Source organism: Bombyx mori, chromosome 8, assembly GCF_030269925.1.
Source record: "Bombyx mori chromosome 8, ASM3026992v2".
Classification (NCBI taxonomy): domain Eukaryota; kingdom Metazoa; phylum Arthropoda; class Insecta; order Lepidoptera; family Bombycidae; genus Bombyx; species Bombyx mori.
This window is the reverse complement of record NC_085114.1, coordinates 4,807,222-4,825,523: the sequence shown is the minus strand read 5'-3', so window position 1 is coordinate 4,825,523 and position 18,302 is coordinate 4,807,222. Positions and strand designations below refer to the sequence as shown.

Genomic DNA, 18,302 nt, shown 5'->3' with positions numbered 1-18,302 from the left:
CTAAATTAATGTCAAAATACTGTCAAAGTCAGTTCATTTCTGGAAATTGTACACGAATCGCCAAATCGAGATTAACACGCTTTTCATTTACAATTTTCATATAATTTCTGTATACATTACTTATTTATTTATCTACTGTAACATCCATTACTTATATTTATTTAAGAAATTAGACACAAAAAACAGCGAAAATGTCTACAATATTGGAAAAAATTGCCGCTATAGAGTCGGAGGTTCGTAACTTGATAGGTTATGATTAAATTTTCAACGACTTTATTGAAATAAATATGATTTAAAGAGCTATTTTCAATCTTTTCCTACTTTCTACAATAATATATTGCTATGTTTCATTTATGTTTGTTATATATTATTATGTATCATCCGTAAGTAACAGATGCAGGGATTTCGATTCTATTTCAGATGGCGCGCACACAAAAAAACAAAGCTACTGCGCTTCATTTGGGTATATTAAAGGCTCGTTTGGCTAAATTAAGACGAGAACTGATCACTCCAAAGGGTGGCGGCGGCGCCACTGGCGAAGGTAAAGGGATAATATTGGAAATTAAGTCAAATTAAATTGAGAACTAGCTAGCTAGTTATTTTAAATGAATTCTTAGTCCGAAAATTAATCAACACAAAACCTTTGAAAACATTCCAGGTTTCGATGTTGCGAAAACTGGTGATGCACGTATCGGTTTTGTAGGCTTCCCTTCAGTCGGGAAGTCTACTTTGCTCTCTAACTTGGCCGGAGTATACTCTGAAGTGGCAGCGTATGAGTTCACAACACTGACTACAGTACCTGGCTGCATCAAATACAAGGGTGCTAAGATACAGGTATTATTCATTTTGTAAGCATAAACGATAATTTGAAAATAAGTTTTGTTTGAATTGTAGATGAAATCAGTAATTCAGTTGATAAGTCATTTTATTAACAAAACAATCATAAAATATATTAGATTCTTTTAAATGTAATATAGTGATTAAACACATATTGGTACCACCATCATACTTCTTTCTGTCTTAAAGCACTCATTTCACAACTGTTGTACTATGAGGGTGGCACCGTTCCCATTCTCATGTGTGTTGGGTCCACTAAACACTTAAAACTAAATGTGCTTACCTTAAACAGAAATGTATCTCAACTAGTGTAAAAAAGGCAGGTCGCAGAACCCTGCTATATGTACAAAATTAACACCAGTGACTGCTAACCTATTAATCGGCTGTTGAATAATAACTAGTTATTAACGGTATTAATTCTCATTGAAATATAAATACATGACAAGTTGACAAATTTCTGAGATAATTACAATGTGAAATTCTACCGGATTATTGATAACATAATAGATTAAATTTTATAACTGTTTTAGCTGCTAGATCTGCCGGGTATTATTGAAGGAGCGAAAGACGGCAAAGGTAGAGGTCGGCAAGTAATAGCTGTGGCTAGAACATGCAGTCTTATATTTATAGTACTTGATGTACTGAAGCCATTGCAACACAAGAAACTCCTCGAACATGAACTGGAAGGCTTCGGGCTACGGTTAAACAAGCAGCCTCCGAACATACATTTTAGGAAAAAAGACAAAGGTGGAATCAATTTGAATACGACAGTGAGTTTCTTTGCCACACTTATATGTAGTAAGACTTTTCTGTCTCAGTCATGCTTTCACTTTTTTCTGAAGCAAAGGTACTTCAATAGTTGCTCATTAGAAACATTTTGATTAGTATTTCCTTTGACCTCAATCTAATAATATATATATTTTTTTTTATGCTCACAATCCGTCTGTTGTTAAATAAAGGAGTTCATAGATATCACATAAAGTGAATGGCACGACCCACCTTGCTATTTGTAATTTATGCCTGAATTACTTAGCATATTGCAATTTTTTTCAACCTTCAGTACTTGCCTGAAAAGGATCTGAATAGTGGCATAGACCATGATGACCTAATTTTGTAAATTTTGATTATATTATTCAGCTAAAATCTTCTACGGGAGTCAGTAAAATAGTTGAATCTTGCTATGCATAAATATGCATAAATATACTGAGATAAGGTTTGGTCTCCATTGCATTGCATATTGGCTTTCACAGATAAATAGCAAAAATTGCTTACTAGCAGGCCTAGCAGACATTATCATGCTGTGAAAAAACCTGGATTTTGATTGCTGCATCAACTTATGGTTCCATTTGTAAATATTTTAAATAAGAATATATAAAATATACATACTTACATGCCTCATTTGTATTAATAAGGATATTTTAAGACTAAAAATAGTTACCAACAAGCATAAAGAAAATACAGCATATTATTTATATTAGCGAAAAATAATGATTTCTTCTCTTTTCAGTGTCCTCAATCTGAGCTTGATGTAGAAGCCGTGAAAACAATCCTATCTGAATATAAAATACATAATGCTGATATAACTTTACGATATGATGCCAATAGCGATGATCTTATTGATGTTATTGAAGGAAATAGGATATATGTACCTTGTATCTATTTGTTGAATAAAATTGGTAAGTTATTCATATAATTTTAAGTAAGTAGCATTTCTTCCTTCTGGATGCTGAAGTATAACTTTCATTGAGGTTAATTCCAAATTTTTGAAAGATAATTTATATTTTCGATTACATTGGTATTTAATTTAAAATATTAATTTGGTGGTCTTTCAAAAAATGTCTAAATAATTTAACAATATAAATCCATTAATTGAACCTGCTTTGTTGCATATGAGCGATTAACATAATCATCGTAATATAAACTGAAACTACTTTTATAGTTTAGTCTGGCGTTTTTTGCACCTGAACAAACTATTTAATATTTGAATAAACATTGAAAGCTGCACTAGTAGGTTCCTATTATTCCTCTATTTGACTAGGCAGGGAGAGGAAAATGAAGAATTATTAAGTGAAATGCGTTAATAAGGGCCCCTTAAGCTGACACAATGATAATAGATCCAATGGCATTTTTCTAATTCCTCCCGAAGCAACTCAATGGACCCTTTTTAACGCTGGGGAATCCGTTTACGGATACCCGGTCGAGAGGGGTAACAGACCGGTTATGTCGGACTCAATGGACCCTGCAGAAGCTCGGTTAATCCATGCATAGTTAAGATCTTCAGTTCATTACATGATTTCCAATGACATCCAATATTTTATGTTTTTGTGTTCACTGACGACTATCATAGTATGATCTCATTGGCATCAAAATAAGTTTTGATGTAAGGTAGCTCGCAGCAAAATCTAAGTAAAACATAAACTAGAACTTTACTGTAAGCTAAAGCTGAAAAAAAATTGTCACAGTTTCAATAGCATTAAACACATCAAGCCAATAACAGATACTCAAAGAAGCATTCCTTTATTTTTTTTCAGATCAAATCAGCATAGAGGAACTGGATGTAATTTATAAAATACCACACTGTGTTCCGATATCGGCACATCACAAATGGAACTTTGATGATTTATTGGAAAAAATGTGGGAGTACCTCAAACTAGTTAGAATATACACAAAGCCTAAGGGGCAATTACCAGACTATAACTCTCCTGTGGTTTTGCACGCTGACAGAACATCAATTGAAGACTTTTGTAATAAACTGCACAGGTCTATTGTTAAAGAATTTAAATAGTAAGTATATGTTTTGTCCTTATTTCATTTATTTATCCTAGCAGACAATTAAGAGTACTAGAGGTCCCGCAGTAGTCGAAATTCGACTATGATTAATTGGAATTATAAGTTTGTACACTATTATGATTGTATTTTATACTTCTATAATCACAAATTTCACCAAGACACACTATAAAAAATATTAAAAAAGACAAACAATATTTAATCTATTCTCAATTTGACAACAGACGTCAAGAACAAAAGTTTGACAATAAATAGTATGCATGCGTGTGTGCGTCAAATACATGGTATGTAGTGTATGTAATGTTTTCTTTATTGATTTAATGTATCTTTTATGCATTATTTTAAAAAAATATTAGCATTGTGCACTTCTTCTCTATATTCTCTATAAGTGTGGAAAATTTCATACTCCTCCGTCCGCGCAATTTTCGTAAAAAGGGATACAAAGTTTTTGCTTCACGTATTAATATATATATATTTACGTAATGAATGTCATTTCAGTGTCAGTAACGTTAATTCCTAATTTCTTTGTTTCCAGTGCTTTAGTCTGGGGTTCATCCGTGAAGCATCAACCTCAGAAGGTCGGTATAGAACATGTATTAGCTGACGAAGACGTCGTCCAAATTGTTAAAAAGGTCTAGAAATGTTATTACGAGAGCATGTAATGTAAATTTTATGATAATAAAAACTATGACCCGGTTAGTGTAAGGTTGGGCATTCAAAATTGCGAATGTAATCTTACTAAAATGATCTATGCTGCTAATGATGCTTTAACTAACCGATGTGCTAGTGTGAATTACGTATGATTTTTTTATCACCTTTAAAATTAAACAGTGTCTGAATGCCTAAAAGCTATAAAACTGTGTACTCACTCGACATTCGCGAATTGTAATATAAAAACAGGCACAACATTCCTAGGATATAAATACAAATGAAAAAGTGTATTAGTGAGACACAGCTGACTGGTGATACAAAGTTAAGACATTTTAAAATTACCGGTGATTTTTACAGGGAAGATTGTACTAAAAAGTTTTAAATAAAAATATTGCAGTCTTTTTTTTTAAATCTTAGTTTATAATTTTTTTTCTTACAAATGTAACAAAAAAGCGTTCAAGGTTTTGAATGCCCAACGCTTAAAAAGAATTATAGAAATAAAAATAATTTAAAATAGTTCATTTAATTTTGTGGACACACAATAAAAGTGAATTAATCATTATTTCAATGCTAGATTAATGTCAGTGTTGCTGAAAGGTAAATTAAGAGTATTTTTACTTTATTTGCATAATACTTGAGTTAAAAAATAGGCAAAGAAAAACTCATATTATATTAAAATTATTACATTATTAATAAGATTGATGACGTTAGGAGCAAATAATTAGGTAAATCTACTTTTGCAATAACACTTAATATGGATTCGTATGTAATTTGTTGACTGTAATCTTAAAGCGATATTTTAAAGAAATCTTGTCCTAAAAAAACGTATATTGTTCGCGGTAAGTAGTGAAACCTTCAGAAGTAATCTCTCACATTTCAGAAGTCTACACATGTATATAACTGTCGCTTACGTTACAAATCACAATGCTGTAAAATAAGTTTTCATTTCAAAACAGTACCATAACTATGTATAATATAACAGAACAACAATTATGATTAAAAATTTCCAATCATAGTTGTACAACCGATGATGTTTAGAAGTTTCTTAAGTTTTCAGTTATATTTCGAGAAATTATTTAATTATTAACTTGGTTTTCAATAATAACATTAACTACTATTAATGTTGTCCTTGATAAATTAAATTAAGAATTGTAAAGAACGATAAGCAAGTAATTAACACAGAGCATACAGTTACATATTAATAAAGCAATATTCATGTACATGGATTCAAACTTATTCCTAATAATATAAGTGGAATGCTGTATTAATTCGTAAGCTGAGTAGCATTTCTACTGCTTTTGATTTCTTTAATTCATGAATTCTAAAGAGAATGAGTTGGTTTGACAGCTGACAATTGACGAAGTAACTAGATAATTAATCGAGGAATCATAAATGAATTAAAACGATCATTTCAATATTTTAATTGTATTAAATGTGTTTTAAAATAAAATTGTTATATATTATCAGTAAATGTAACCAAATAATTCTAACACATTATCCTTCCATTGTATGAAGGGTAGTAGAGCACCATTTTGTATAGGGGACTAATTAAAAAACTGTCCAACTCTAAACAGTAAGTTTTTGTTGAAAGATCACTGAAATAGCGCTAGTGTCATGTGAATATAGCAGTTTTAAACAGAGTGCAGTGTGCTGGCTTGAAATAAAGTGTGGTAGTCCATGGCAATGTTTTAAAAATCTTTTCGCTTACTATTATGATGCCATCTTAATTGACTTTCTATCAGCAGACACTTTTTTTATACACTGAGATGTTGCTCTATACCCTTCATACTCTACTGTTAACGCCAAATCACTGTGACATCAGTTAAAAAGCATGGTGTCAAATGACTATGTGTAGACACACATTGCATTTAATCAATGCCATAGGTTTTTGTGGGCTGTTACAACTTAAGAGTAATTACATACGTAATTATATAGCTACATATCGGTTATGTAGCTAGTTTCAATTGTTCGGATATGGATGCTATTTGTTTTTTAACCGACTTCAAAAAAAGAGGAAGAGGTTCTCAATTCGACTGTGTTTTTTTAAATGCTTATTACCTCATTACTTTTGACTGGGTGAATCGATTTTGATTATTCTTTTTTTTTTTATTAGAAAGCTGACGCTTCCCGTGTGGTCCCATTTCAATTTAGTCCAGTTCTGATAATGGTATCCATGAGAAAACCATATAAGTCTTAAATTTGCATTAAGTACGTGCGCGACAAATAGATGATTAACTCAATATCACGCCAACCGATTTCAATGATTATTATATTTAGTGTATATTAATTTGTTTTGAAATATATTTTTTTTTCTGTTTGAAGTCGGTTTTTGTTAAAGCATGTCTATTTACAATTTAATTTAATTTAATACTGGCGCTCTGTCAGATTTGCAAAAAATTAACGTGTAACGTGTTTATCTGTAAAGTGTATTTATGATTGCAGTGAAGACATTATATAGATAATTATAAGTCAAACAAATATATTTGGTATTTTTCTACGTACTAAGTATAGCTATACTTACATGAAACTGTACTTTATGAGAAGTAATTTACCTTATGCATGCAACACTTGATTCTATCATTCTTATTAATTAAGACTCTGGGTTGTTTAACATGTGAAAAAGCTCATAAAAATACAGTATAATACAAAACCATAACCTTTGTTTTATTTTTATTGAGTTATTGGCCTTTGAACCACTGACAAGGTGGACTACGGCCTCAACTGCTGATCAATGTGAGTGTTAGAAGTTTTATAAAGCTAAGGTATTCTTTGATGTGAAACAAATCTACGAATAGACAATCTTTGTTCATCCATTCTAGAGGTATTTTTTGCCACGTACCATCCGGCTATGGAATGAGCTCCTCTCCACGGTGTTTCCCGAGTGCTATAACATGTCCTTCTTCAAACGAGGCTTGTGGAGTGTATTAAGTGGTAAGCAGCGGCTTGGCTCTGCCCCTGGCATTGCTGAAGTCCATGGGCGACGGTAACCACTCACCATTAGGTGGGCCGTGTGCTCGTCGGCCTACAAAGGCAATAAAAAAATATCTTACACAAAGGTAATTCTCTGTAGAGTATAATGACATAGAATAAATTTTAACTGATACAACAAAAAAAAAAATTACGAAAACTACTTAAAATAAAAATTTACCGAACGTCCAATCGTAATATGTATATTCAAGAAAAATGTAACAGTCAACATTTGGAAAAGAAAGATGATCGTTTAATTAACATAATCGTAAGTAAGTGGTAGTGGTAAGTGTATTATCTACCAATGTAACAATAAAAGTAGAAGGAAAGCGCCCTAGAGGCCGGAGCCCCAAACGTTGGTCCGAGCAGACCAGCGGACCACTTGGCGCTGCACTACACCAGGCAACTGACCGGTACCGATGGAGACTGGTAGCCGACAAGCTGAAACGGAGTCACGATCCTCAGCAATGAGGGAGCGATGGTGAAGAAGAAGAAGAAGAAGTAACAAAAATAGATACCATTATGTTAGAGTGTATAGGCAGATCACATTTGAAACTATTGCCTTAGATATTTGGGAAAACAAAAAGTTGACGGACACCTCTGCGTTCTGTAAACAAGATCGTGAGTATCGCTAAAATTTTATTTATTGGCTGCAATTATGTACCAGTTAACGTAGATATTACACTTAATATTTAACCAGGTAATACCATTCAGTATACTATCGCATGTCACAAGTCACTATGAATATTTATCTACCGACTCTTAATGAAGCCTTTTCAGCACACTGCACAGCTTAAATTCGGTTTTAAGACTGATCTTGTATATAATTAGTGTGTCATTAATTTATTAACCACAGCTTAAAAAAATAATCTTAAAGTTCCATAAATTATTTTTTACGGAAAATATAGATGAAACGAAAAAAATTGCTGGCAAGTTATAATCGAGAAACCATTTGCACACGTAAGAAAGATTTTAAAATTTAATGTCACTAGCTGTCAGCTGTCAACTAAAACACGGTGAGGGCTAGTACCGTAACGGCTAGCTAGTTAGGCTGCGCATTGCGCAATGCGCATCACACTAATCGATCAATAACATTAACTTTGAGGTTGCTGCTTACAGCCACTGTGTATTGAAGGTCGCAGCAACTTGTTGAAATTCGGTAAAGGTAAAACAGAATTCTTAGATAGTTTAAACTGCTGTTTATGTTTTATTTTGTTTAGAAGGTTCAAAACACGCATGCTTTTATTTCAGATAGTATTATCAGTTTTGCCGATTTAAAAAACTATGTAGGTATCTACAGAGTGTGTACATGTATACGATGTAGTTCGTTATTTTTATTTCGAAATGTCTGCTTTTGAAGATTTATCTGCTTCGCAAGTGAGTTTTTTTTTTGTTTACGTATACAAACGAAGTATGTATGTACAATTTTACTTAAATTATTGTTGCCTTGTTTTTATCATTCACAATTATAGAAATAAACGCCATCTACCGATTTTTATGTGAAGCTGTTCATTCAATCTTGCTTATTATGTTTAGTAGTACAACAATAAATTCATAGGTGGCAACCAATACTGTTTTAGAGGCTACGTGCAGCGTTAAAGCGGGACGTAACAGCCATCTGTTTGGAATCAACTGTCGGATTGGAAATCACCAAACCAGCAATGGACTTAATACTAGAACTGATTTATAAGAAGCTGTCTGTCTACGCCTCTGATTTAGAAGTCTTCGCAAGGTTTATATTTTATGCGTATCTATGTTAGCTAGTTTTTTTAGCCTACCTATCGGGCAATAGGCTATTCTGGCTTCACCGTGACTGATGGGCGAGTTCACGGGGCACGTGACAGGATTAGCTAACGTCTGCCCTAGTAAGAGCTGTGTTTCGCTGAATCTACCACCGGATCGGAATCGCGACCCATTGAGAAGATCCGGCGAGAAACTCAATGGGTTATGTCTCTGGGATAACTGGCACGTCCGAACTCTTCGTTGCATTCAACGAGTTCGGCAAAGACGTCGGTGCTTGAGATGCCTAAAAGCACTGAATTAGTTAGTGTTGGTCGAATTAACAAAATTTTACAGTAATTATGATTCCTCAAGATTTCGCGTTCATTTTGTGTATAAACTTCCCTCTTTTGATATTAATAAAGCTTGGATGTTTGTCTGTCCGTTTGTTCTGGCTAATCTCAGAAACGGCTGCACCGATTTTGTCGGTTATAACAAGAAACTTATGCTTCTTTTATTTTACATTAAGAATTAGTGTTTTCCTTAAAACCATAAAATCCATTAAATTATGAACAAAATGACCGTACTTGAAACAACCTTGACTGCGCTGGTAAATCTAAAAATCTCAATAAAAATGTATACAGGATAAGATTGAAGAAACAAAATGTTTTCCTAAAAAAATTAAAATAGTTCGCGGGTAGAATACATTTTAAGTAATGATATTATTATTGTAATAGTTTTAGCTATCAAAATTGTTTGACAATTAATTTATTAATTAATAGTAATGTAAGCAAGTACATATATTGTATTGCTATTTTAAAGGCATGCTAGACGCTGCAAAATCCAAGGGGAAGATGTCAAGCTACTGGTGAGACGAAACAAATCTTTAGTAAGTGAATTGGATTATGCTCTGTTTCGTAAACTCGTCTTTTTAAGGCATATTTTTTCTTCTATGCAATAAATGTCAGGCGCTGCATGCCGTTTTTTTTTAATATTTATTCATGTCAAAAATTTGAATTCCGATATTTCAAACGTTGAAAAGACATAATAATATAGTAATCGGCACGAGCAGTGAGCTCTCGACAAAAGAGTGGGGGGCCCTCTGCGCATCGTACACTTAGGATCAAGTTAAATGGATCACTCACCGTATTTAATTTTTTTATTGCATGGATAGCCGAGATCACGGCCCACCTGATGTTAAGTGGTCACTGGAGCCCATAGACATGCCGCCACCTACCTGGAGACATGAGTTCTAAGGTCTCAGTTTTTACAGTACAACAGCTGCTCTACCCTTCAAACCAAAACGCATTACTGCTTCATGGCAGAAATAGGCAGGGTGGTGGTACCGCGCGGACTCACAAGACGTACCACCAGTAATAGTAAATTAAGATTAAAAATTTAATTTCACTGCGCTAACCTTTGCAGCGATCTCAACTTGAATCGAGGTCCCCAACAGCGGCTCTCAAGCGCAAGTCATCGCTCGCCGAAGATATATTCGAAGACGCATCCTCCAACTTTGACGAGCCCGCAATGAAAGACAAAATGCGCAAGGAAGAGCCGCCAATGGAAGACGCAATTGACATGACCGTTGAAAATGTCGTCGATTTGACCGCCGATTAAATCGATTCAAACGAATTCCATTCTACATTGGAAATTATTGTAGTTTGAGCGCTAGTTTCGCACTGTCAACAACATTGGTCGCGAAAATTAATGTTTTATCTATCATTAATATATTTACGTAGTTGACCTGTGGTGACGTACAATTTGAAAGTAATTCTACTTGGATAAAAGCGAAAAATTTAAAATGTGTTTGTCTTTTCTTGTAAGCAATTTTACGACGCTTGGTCTGTGGTCGCGACCACAGATTACTTATTGATTAATGTGTTGTAAGGAGCTAAATGTTTAGTGTAAAGTTTTATCTGCAATATTATTTAAATAATAATTTTGTAGAAAACATCTACAGTAATATTTTTTTTGTAATAACGCACAGATATGTACATATTTTTTTAAATACATAGTTAACCTTTTTATGTAAATTTTATCGTTAAAATTTGCTTTAATTTACCACATAATCTTTTCGTATAAAAATATGATATTACGATGAAAAAGTGCCAAATTCTTCGCTTAGAAGCTTGAATATAAAAATTGATTTTTTCTTTTTGAAATTGTACTCTGCCATTGATCGAAAAAATTATTAAAATACAATAGAGGAACTTTTTAATCATTCCAAATTTTCAAACTTTATCCTTCAATGTTAGATCTTTATCTCTAGCAACTCATAGTGACAATATTTATTGGGATTATTAATACTCTAGAATGAATAAATGAAAATGTATCAGGCTATTTGTTTTTATTCTTTTTATTGGGTCTTCTATACTAATATATAAATCTACAGTGGTTTTTACGGATGTTCCGTTATAACTACTGAACCATGAATCCGATTGACTTGAAACTTGGTATTCATGTAGAAAATACATGTACTTAATGGATAGGCTAATATTTTAATGAGTGTTGGACTCCCTACACCAGTTGCGCGGACGTTAATGATGAGAATCTTTGTGGGGGTAAGAAATAATAATCTTAATTTTAAATGCCCAGCGAAGCGGACGGGTACAAATAGTTAATTTATGAAATCAGATCGATTATATTAAAGAAATCTTAAAAGAGCATGGTTAGAATGCTCGAATTGTGCCGATGTCTCTAATGTCAAGAATGTCATGTTAAGTGGTGCTTTTTGTAGGTTTGAGAGATTACTGGTGACCCAGAGGCCTTTCCAGTTTTACCAGGGCAGGTGGGCGAGCAAGGGCTCTCAGCCAGGAGGGGTGAGATTTGTTAACAGCTACCCGAACGCCTCCAAAGGAGACCTAACAAGAGTAGCTGCTTCGTGAATGAATCTACTACTGGACCGGAATCGCGACCCGCTCAGAAGATCCGGTGACAACCTCAGCGGGCTGATGTTTAGGTTAGGTTGAACTTGGCAGAGTTCGACGAGTTCGGTTACCGGGACAACTGGTGCTCTGGCCAGCGTAACTGTTTTCACGTTTTAGCAATGAATCGATGTGACAGCTTTATTGTGTTTGTTTTTTTTATTTTTTTAATAAATCGTTACCGTGTTCCGGTATTGATCCATGCCAATATATCTAACAGAGATGTTCAATTGTGTATATTTTTTTAAATGTAAGGCCCCACCTAATAAGCCGAAAGGCATTGCGTAGGATGGTGGTATAAAACAGTGTGTGCGAATAATCATGCAATCTTTTAGTTTTTTGGACGTTGCAGTATTTTAATAGTGCATCTCTTTTTTAATACTTTATTGCTTAGATGGATGGACGAGCTCACAGCCCACCTGGTGTTATATGGTTACATAGCCCATAGACATCTACAACGTAAATCCGCCACACACCTTCAGATATGAGTTCTAAGGTCTCAGTAGAGTTACAACGGCTGTCCCGCCCTTCAAGCCGAAACGAATTACTGCTATACGGCAGAAATAGGCGGGGTGGTGGTACCTACTCGTGCGGACTCACAAGAGGTGCTACCACCAGTAAAATCTAACGGCATCTTCTGGTAATGAATTACATGTATTCGCTTCAGTACACAGATCTATATTTAAGCATAAATGTACAGCTCTAAATAGGGAAGGGGTGCTTGCCCACGGCGAATGTCGCCAAAAAACTCGTTATACACGAAACACAATTAACATAGAACAATAGCATCTGTGGAGCTGACTTGCAATTAGTAAAAGTTCCATCGCGTCTGATGTATCGATTAGTTGTTTGACGCAAATAATTACAGCTGTCACTTCAACTTTAAATCTGCGGAATAATACAATGGTTTTTGAAGTGAAAACTTCTTTAGAATCGTTGTGATTTCAAACCGGATGCAACGGAAAAAACGACAGGTAAGAGACACAAATACAAAAATGTGTAGGATGAAGCCAGCAAAGAATGAGACAAAAATATACATACTATTTAATACAGCGCCATCTGTGAGATTTTTTAATACTAACGTGTGTATGAAAGCTCTTGTAGTGAATTTTAATTTAGGATTATACGTGAAATTACAATATCAATTCACAGAGGGCGCTACCTTACAATTATTTACTAATGACAAAATTTTACATATACTTAAGACGTTTAGGATAATTGTATTTTAATTTTGGAAGGTTTCACTTCTACCACGTGTGAGTTGCACACATTTTGTTTTTTTATTAATCAATTTTACATTACTTTCTGTGCTAGGTACTTAGTTAAGTTAGCCATTAAGATGATTTGTGATAGTACAAATATTCATTTAGAATCATACTAAAATATTCTTAGGGATATAATATAACTTATGTAATGACTTTTTGGATGAGATTAAATGGGTGCGATTATTTAATGAATGAATGTGGGAGAAGCAAAATAGTGTGTCTAATGATACGGCAATGTATTATATGTATATTTGAATATACACGTATCACTATTTTGATCGGAATATTTTTTTCTTTTATATCTATTTATCACACGGAGTTAGTATCAAATTCACAAGTAGTCTAGTTTAGTTTGTATGTTTCGTTGAAAGAATGCGTACGTTAACGAAATTTAAGCTCAACTTATTAAGGAATACGATAATTAAAATACCGTTGTAGGTTAGTTATTGACTAATATTAAACATTACAAAAAAAAATTCATTCGAAGTCGACTCTACAGTCCGCTCTGTTCTTACAGTTAATTACTCCTATAACGACAGTTACTGTTAGACCATAATGAGATTTTTGCAATTCAACAGTGGGCCGTTACAGGGTGCTGTTTATCGACCCACTTTGGTTCACCCCGTCTCTATCGGAATTAAATGTTAAGCTTACGACAAACGAACCCAAAGACGACCTTGAACGCAAAATGAAATAGAGTTTCGGACCCACTGAGTTTCTCGCCGGTAGATTCTGCGTAGGACTGCTCTTGCTAGAGCTAGTGTTATCAAATTCACTCAGGTTGAGCCCGTGACCTTACCTATCTGTCTGCTCGTTGCTAGAGTAGCCCCTCATCGTAGCCGCCGGTAACTACATTCCCGATCCTGTGGACCGTGTGATAAACAGTCGACGTTGCCCAAAACTCGTCATTTCGGATCCTTCCGATCCACTAACGGTGCGTATCTCAAGCACCGGTCATCGTTCTCGTCGAACCTATCGCCTGCGACGAAGGGCTCGGCGAGTAAATTATTTTTTTTTTCTTTATCCTGCAATCAGTCAGCTAGACTATGAGCAGATGTGTTGAGAGCTGTTAGACGGTCAGAGCAAAATCTCCATCGAGACTGCTCCACTCTGTCAACCGTGTCTATCAAGACTTAGGATTTGTCGCCTTTTAAGCCTATTTATTAGGTCCGGTGTGGTTAGTTGCGTGGCAAGCTTATTAGGATGCATTTCTAGCCTTTTTCTGTATTTCATACTCCAGGTCTTGATTTCCTGTTTAACAGTCCTGATTTTGAGGTGTTCATGAATCTCCGATGTTTTTATAAACCACGGACAGTTCGATATTTGTTTCAGGATGTAATTTTGAACCCTCTGTATGATATTTATGTTAGAGTCATACGCCGAACCCCATAGTTGAATCCCGTATGTCCAAATTGGTTTCAAGAGCATTTCGTAGATGAGTAGCTTATTATCTACTGACAGCTTGGAATTTCTGCCAAGCAGCCAGTAGAGTCCTCTGTATTTCAGGTTGATTTCTTCTCTCTTCTTCTGTATGTGTTGTTTCCATACGAGTCTCCTATCAAGGTGTATTCCCAAGTATTTTACGCAGTGTTCTTGCGGGAGTTGTTGATTGCACAGAGTTAGTGGCGGACAGTCTCCTCTACGGAGGGTGAAGGTTACATGAACGGATTTTGTCACACTAGTTTTTATTCTCCACTTTGAAAGCCAGGTTTCAATTTCGTGCAATCCAGTCTGTAGGAAGTCTGAAGCTTCGTTTGGGCAATTGCTACATGCCAGTACAGCGGTGTCGTCTGCGAATGTTGCTAATGTAACATGTTCGCTTTGTGGTAAATCACATGTGTAAATGGTATACAAGACTGGACCCAGGACAGACCCCTGCGGTACACCAGCTTTGATTGAGTGAAATGGCGATGTACACTCTTCTTCTCTTATTTGAAATATTCTTTCTGTTAGATAAGATTTTATGATGGGGAAGAATGTACAGGGTAGAAGAGTTTTTACTTTATACAAGAGACCTTTGTGCCATACTCTATCAAACGCTTGCTGCACGTCTAGTATAATATAATTACTATATATATATAGTATAGTATAATTACTTGTGAAACTCTCCACAGTGATGGAAAGTGTCCAGTTCTTAGTATGCCATTAAATAAGATGGTTAGAAAAACTATGGCTTTTTTAGGAAGTTCCTTCAAGACTTTTTTGTCTATTAAATCAAACCCGGGGGCCTTTTTGTCCTCCAATTTTGAAATTGTTGCCACGACTTCTTTCGGAGTTGTAGGCCTAATCGGCAAATCGAGCTGGAAGTCTTGACTTAGGACCGAATCTATGAAGGAATCATCAATGTTTGGGTCAGCATCATTAGGCGTGAATACTTTTGCTAAGTGAACAGCAAAGGCGTCAGCTTTTTCTTGTCTTGTTCTTGCCCAAGTGTTATTCTGCAACCGTAACGGCGGTTTGGGATCCATAGGCCTATTATAGTTTCTACAAGCTCGCCATAGAGAGTAGTTAGTAGCACTTGTTGCAGTTAAGGAATCTAGATAGCATTCCATAGTTTTGTCCCTTGCATTTTTTATGGCAAGTTTAAGATCCTTGACTGCTTTGTTAAGAGCTCTTTTATCTACTGAGAGCCTGCTAGTATGCCATACTCTTCGCAGTTTTCTTTTGTTCAGAATCAGTTCTTTTATTTCAAACGATATCTTATTTTGCCGTGGCTTGGGATTCAAGTGCTCCGGAGAGGTTTTCCAGCAGGCAGCTTGAACTGTTGTGGTGAAATGCTTTGTGGCTTCTTCGATATCCTCTTCTATTTTAAGTGCTATTTTTAGGCTTAGCTCCGTATCAACCATTTCCCGGAAGCTATCCCAGTCTGTGTATTTGTTGTACAATGTTTGCCGAACTTCTTTCTTAAGAATAGTGGTGCTCACTGTCAATATTACAGGAACATGGTTAGATGAGCTATCGAGGCATGACTCAACATTGAAGAACAGTCGAGACAGTCCTGTTGTGATGAAAAAGTCTAGAACGTCTGGCAGTCTGTTCTGGTCTGTGGGCCAGTGTGTTGGTTCTGGAGTTGACACAGTAGTCAAGAACTGTTTATCTACACTTTTCTTCATCTCCCTTCCACGTGTAGTTATTAATCTAGAGCCCCAGTGCGAATGCTTCGCATTCCAGTCACCCCCAGCAATAAATCTGTATCCTAAGCTTAAAAAGTAGTCAGAAAACTGTGCTTCACTTATTTTATGTTTCGGGGGACAATAAATTGATGATATATTAAAGTCTCCATTTCTGTCACTGACTGCTACTGTGGTAGCCTGGATATGTTCGGTACAGTAGTTTGGTAGCACATGGTGTCTAACAGTGACTTTGATTATCACTGCTGTCCCGCCGTGGGCTGTACCGTCTGGGTGATTTGTGGAATAGATCTTATATCCTTTAATTCTTATCGAGCTGCTGGTCGTCATATGTGTCTCTGAAATTAGGAGAATGTCTAGACTATGTAGACAGATCAGAATTTCCACTTCATCGATGTTGGGTGCCAAGCCATTGATGTTCCATGTAGCTATTTTTAGTGCAGTCATTTTGTTAACTTAGAGACTAGTACTGTAATGCGAGTAAATTAACCCAAGGATACAAGCCACTGAGTTTCTCGCCGGGTCTTCTCAGTGGGTCGCGTTTCCGATCCGGTGGTAGATTCTGCGAAGCACGGCTCTTGCTAGGGTTCGTGTTAGCAACAATGTCAGGTTTGAGCACCACTCACCTACTCGCTCGGTTAAGCTGGCACAACCTCATAAGTTACCAGCATAGGTAGGGAACAAAACACTCTTTAATTTGTAATGAAAAAGTTGCGAACCAATGTAGTAGTAGTTCATCAATCGCACATATTGTGGGCCAGTTCTTTTGAGTCTAGTAATGGGTCTGGATATTGTGGCTCTGTAACATCTGATGGGCTGTTTTCTTTTATGGACTTAGCTTCATAGCTGATTACGGGGAGCCACACGTACAACGAAACTGATGCAATATGAAGCTTTACTTGTATTGGCATAACACAAATCTCCAGATACGACCGCAGTGTTGTTTCACCATAGAAGACGCAGATTAGCGTAGCTTTTGGACAACATTGAATGCCACGACCCGTACTGAAACGCGAATTACCGAACGCGTGATCGAATCACCCTAGAAACCGCTAAAACAAACGAAATAATACTTTATTTTAGTAACTGGAAAAGTCTAATTTCGTACTAACGACGTACACGTAAAATTCGATTGAAGCTAGAAAGGGCAGTGAGAGCGATCTGCGGCTTCTAGCTAGCGTCCCAACAAGCTGGAGATAGGGACAGTGCTCATTAAAATATGTAAATGTCCAAGACATTACGCAGATACCTGCTTCTGACTTATTGACTAGACGGTTTCATGCAATAGTTTAACGTTATGTTATTTATTCATAAGCGAATAGCTGACGGGCGTATTCGTATCGCTATCATGAAAAAATGTATAGGATTTAAGTAGTGCCCCTGCCTTCCGTAAAAAAAATTAATTTATTTATACTTATTGTACACACAAAGAAAATACAATAAAAACAGATTTAAAGAATGTCTAAATACTTAATTAATTTCAGAAGCGCAAATGAATTCGCATTCAATATAATAATGCGTTTAGGATGATGTTGTCACTGCCGCGCTTTTGTAGTGCATCCACAATGTTTGCGACATCTCACACCGATGACTTCTTTGCAATAATGCGGAAGAGAAGTGCATCGTTATTGCGTCGAGTTCGTGACAGTGGCAACAGTCTTTTGAGAATCATATCGAGCAAGATCGAGGGACTGCTGATCAATAGCCTTTGCAGTAGGCACTTGGAAGGAGAAAAAATAAAAAATAAAATGTAATGGAATAAAATGTATATAATGATAGTTATGTGTTAGATTTTTTAAGTTACTAACATAGATATAAGTAATTACTACTAACAAAATGTTATGGTTTTAAAAAAAAAAACTGAAATAAAGTATTAATATTAATAATAATAATAATAATTACTTTGGTTTTGCAATCGAATGGCTGGCTATCGAGTACTACCATCTAATGTAGTGATCTGTTTTCGTATCGAGGACTCGATACATTTACATTAAGAATTCGATAGTTTTTCGTGCTTG

General features: G+C 35.5%; 2 protein-coding genes across 6 annotated transcripts; both read left to right on the top strand.

Moving 5' to 3' along the window:
* The first annotated feature begins 12 nt into the window (after window positions 1–12).
* Window positions 13–6,931, top strand: LOC101735455 (GTP-binding protein 128up). The gene is made up of 7 exons (XM_038012525.2): window positions 13–233; window positions 421–541; window positions 659–834; window positions 1,368–1,607; window positions 2,345–2,513; window positions 3,369–3,621; window positions 4,160–6,931. Exons 1-7 carry the CDS (start codon window positions 192–194, stop codon window positions 4,260–4,262), a joined length of 1,104 nt encoding a protein of 367 aa, XP_037868453.1. The 5' UTR covers window positions 13–191; the 3' UTR covers window positions 4,263–6,931.
* A 1,303-nt stretch (window positions 6,932–8,234) lies between these two features.
* MHF1 (centromere protein S-like) lies at window positions 8,235–11,304 on the top strand. 5 transcript variants are annotated; one of them, XM_012688624.2, is made up of 5 exons: window positions 8,235–8,407; window positions 8,494–8,619; window positions 8,823–8,974; window positions 9,784–9,850; window positions 10,387–11,304. In XM_012688624.2, exons 2-5 carry the CDS (start codon window positions 8,587–8,589, stop codon window positions 10,579–10,581), a joined length of 447 nt encoding a protein of 148 aa, XP_012544078.1. In that variant the 5' UTR covers window positions 8,235–8,407; window positions 8,494–8,586; the 3' UTR covers window positions 10,582–11,304. The 5 variants fall into 5 exon arrangements, with proteins under 5 accessions (XP_012544078.1, XP_012544080.1, XP_012544079.1 ...); XM_012688626.4 differs by having other exon boundaries at window positions 8,249–8,401; XM_012688625.4 differs by having other exon boundaries at window positions 8,249–8,407; window positions 8,498–8,619.
* The last annotated feature ends 6,998 nt before the right edge of the window (window positions 11,305–18,302 follow it).

Bases quoted from the DNA above. Each gene is read 5' to 3' on its own strand.
- LOC101735455 (XM_038012525.2), top strand. From the start codon at position 192: ATGTCTACAATATTGGAAAAAATTGCCGCTATAGAGTCGGAG. The intron at 1,608-2,344 runs GTGAGTTTCTTT...TTCTCTTTTCAG, and splicing joins GAATCAATTTGAATACGACA to TGTCCTCAATCTGAGCTTGA. The intron at 3,622-4,159 runs GTAAGTATATGT...CTTTGTTTCCAG, and splicing joins ATTGTTAAAGAATTTAAATA to TGCTTTAGTCTGGGGTTCAT.
- MHF1 (XM_012688624.2), top strand. From the start codon at position 8,587: ATGTCTGCTTTTGAAGATTTATCTGCTTCGCAA. The intron at 8,620-8,822 runs GTGAGTTTTTTT...ATACTGTTTTAG, and splicing joins AAGATTTATCTGCTTCGCAA to AGGCTACGTGCAGCGTTAAA. The intron at 9,851-10,386 runs GTAAGTGAATTG...TAACCTTTGCAG, and splicing joins TGAGACGAAACAAATCTTTA to CGATCTCAACTTGAATCGAG.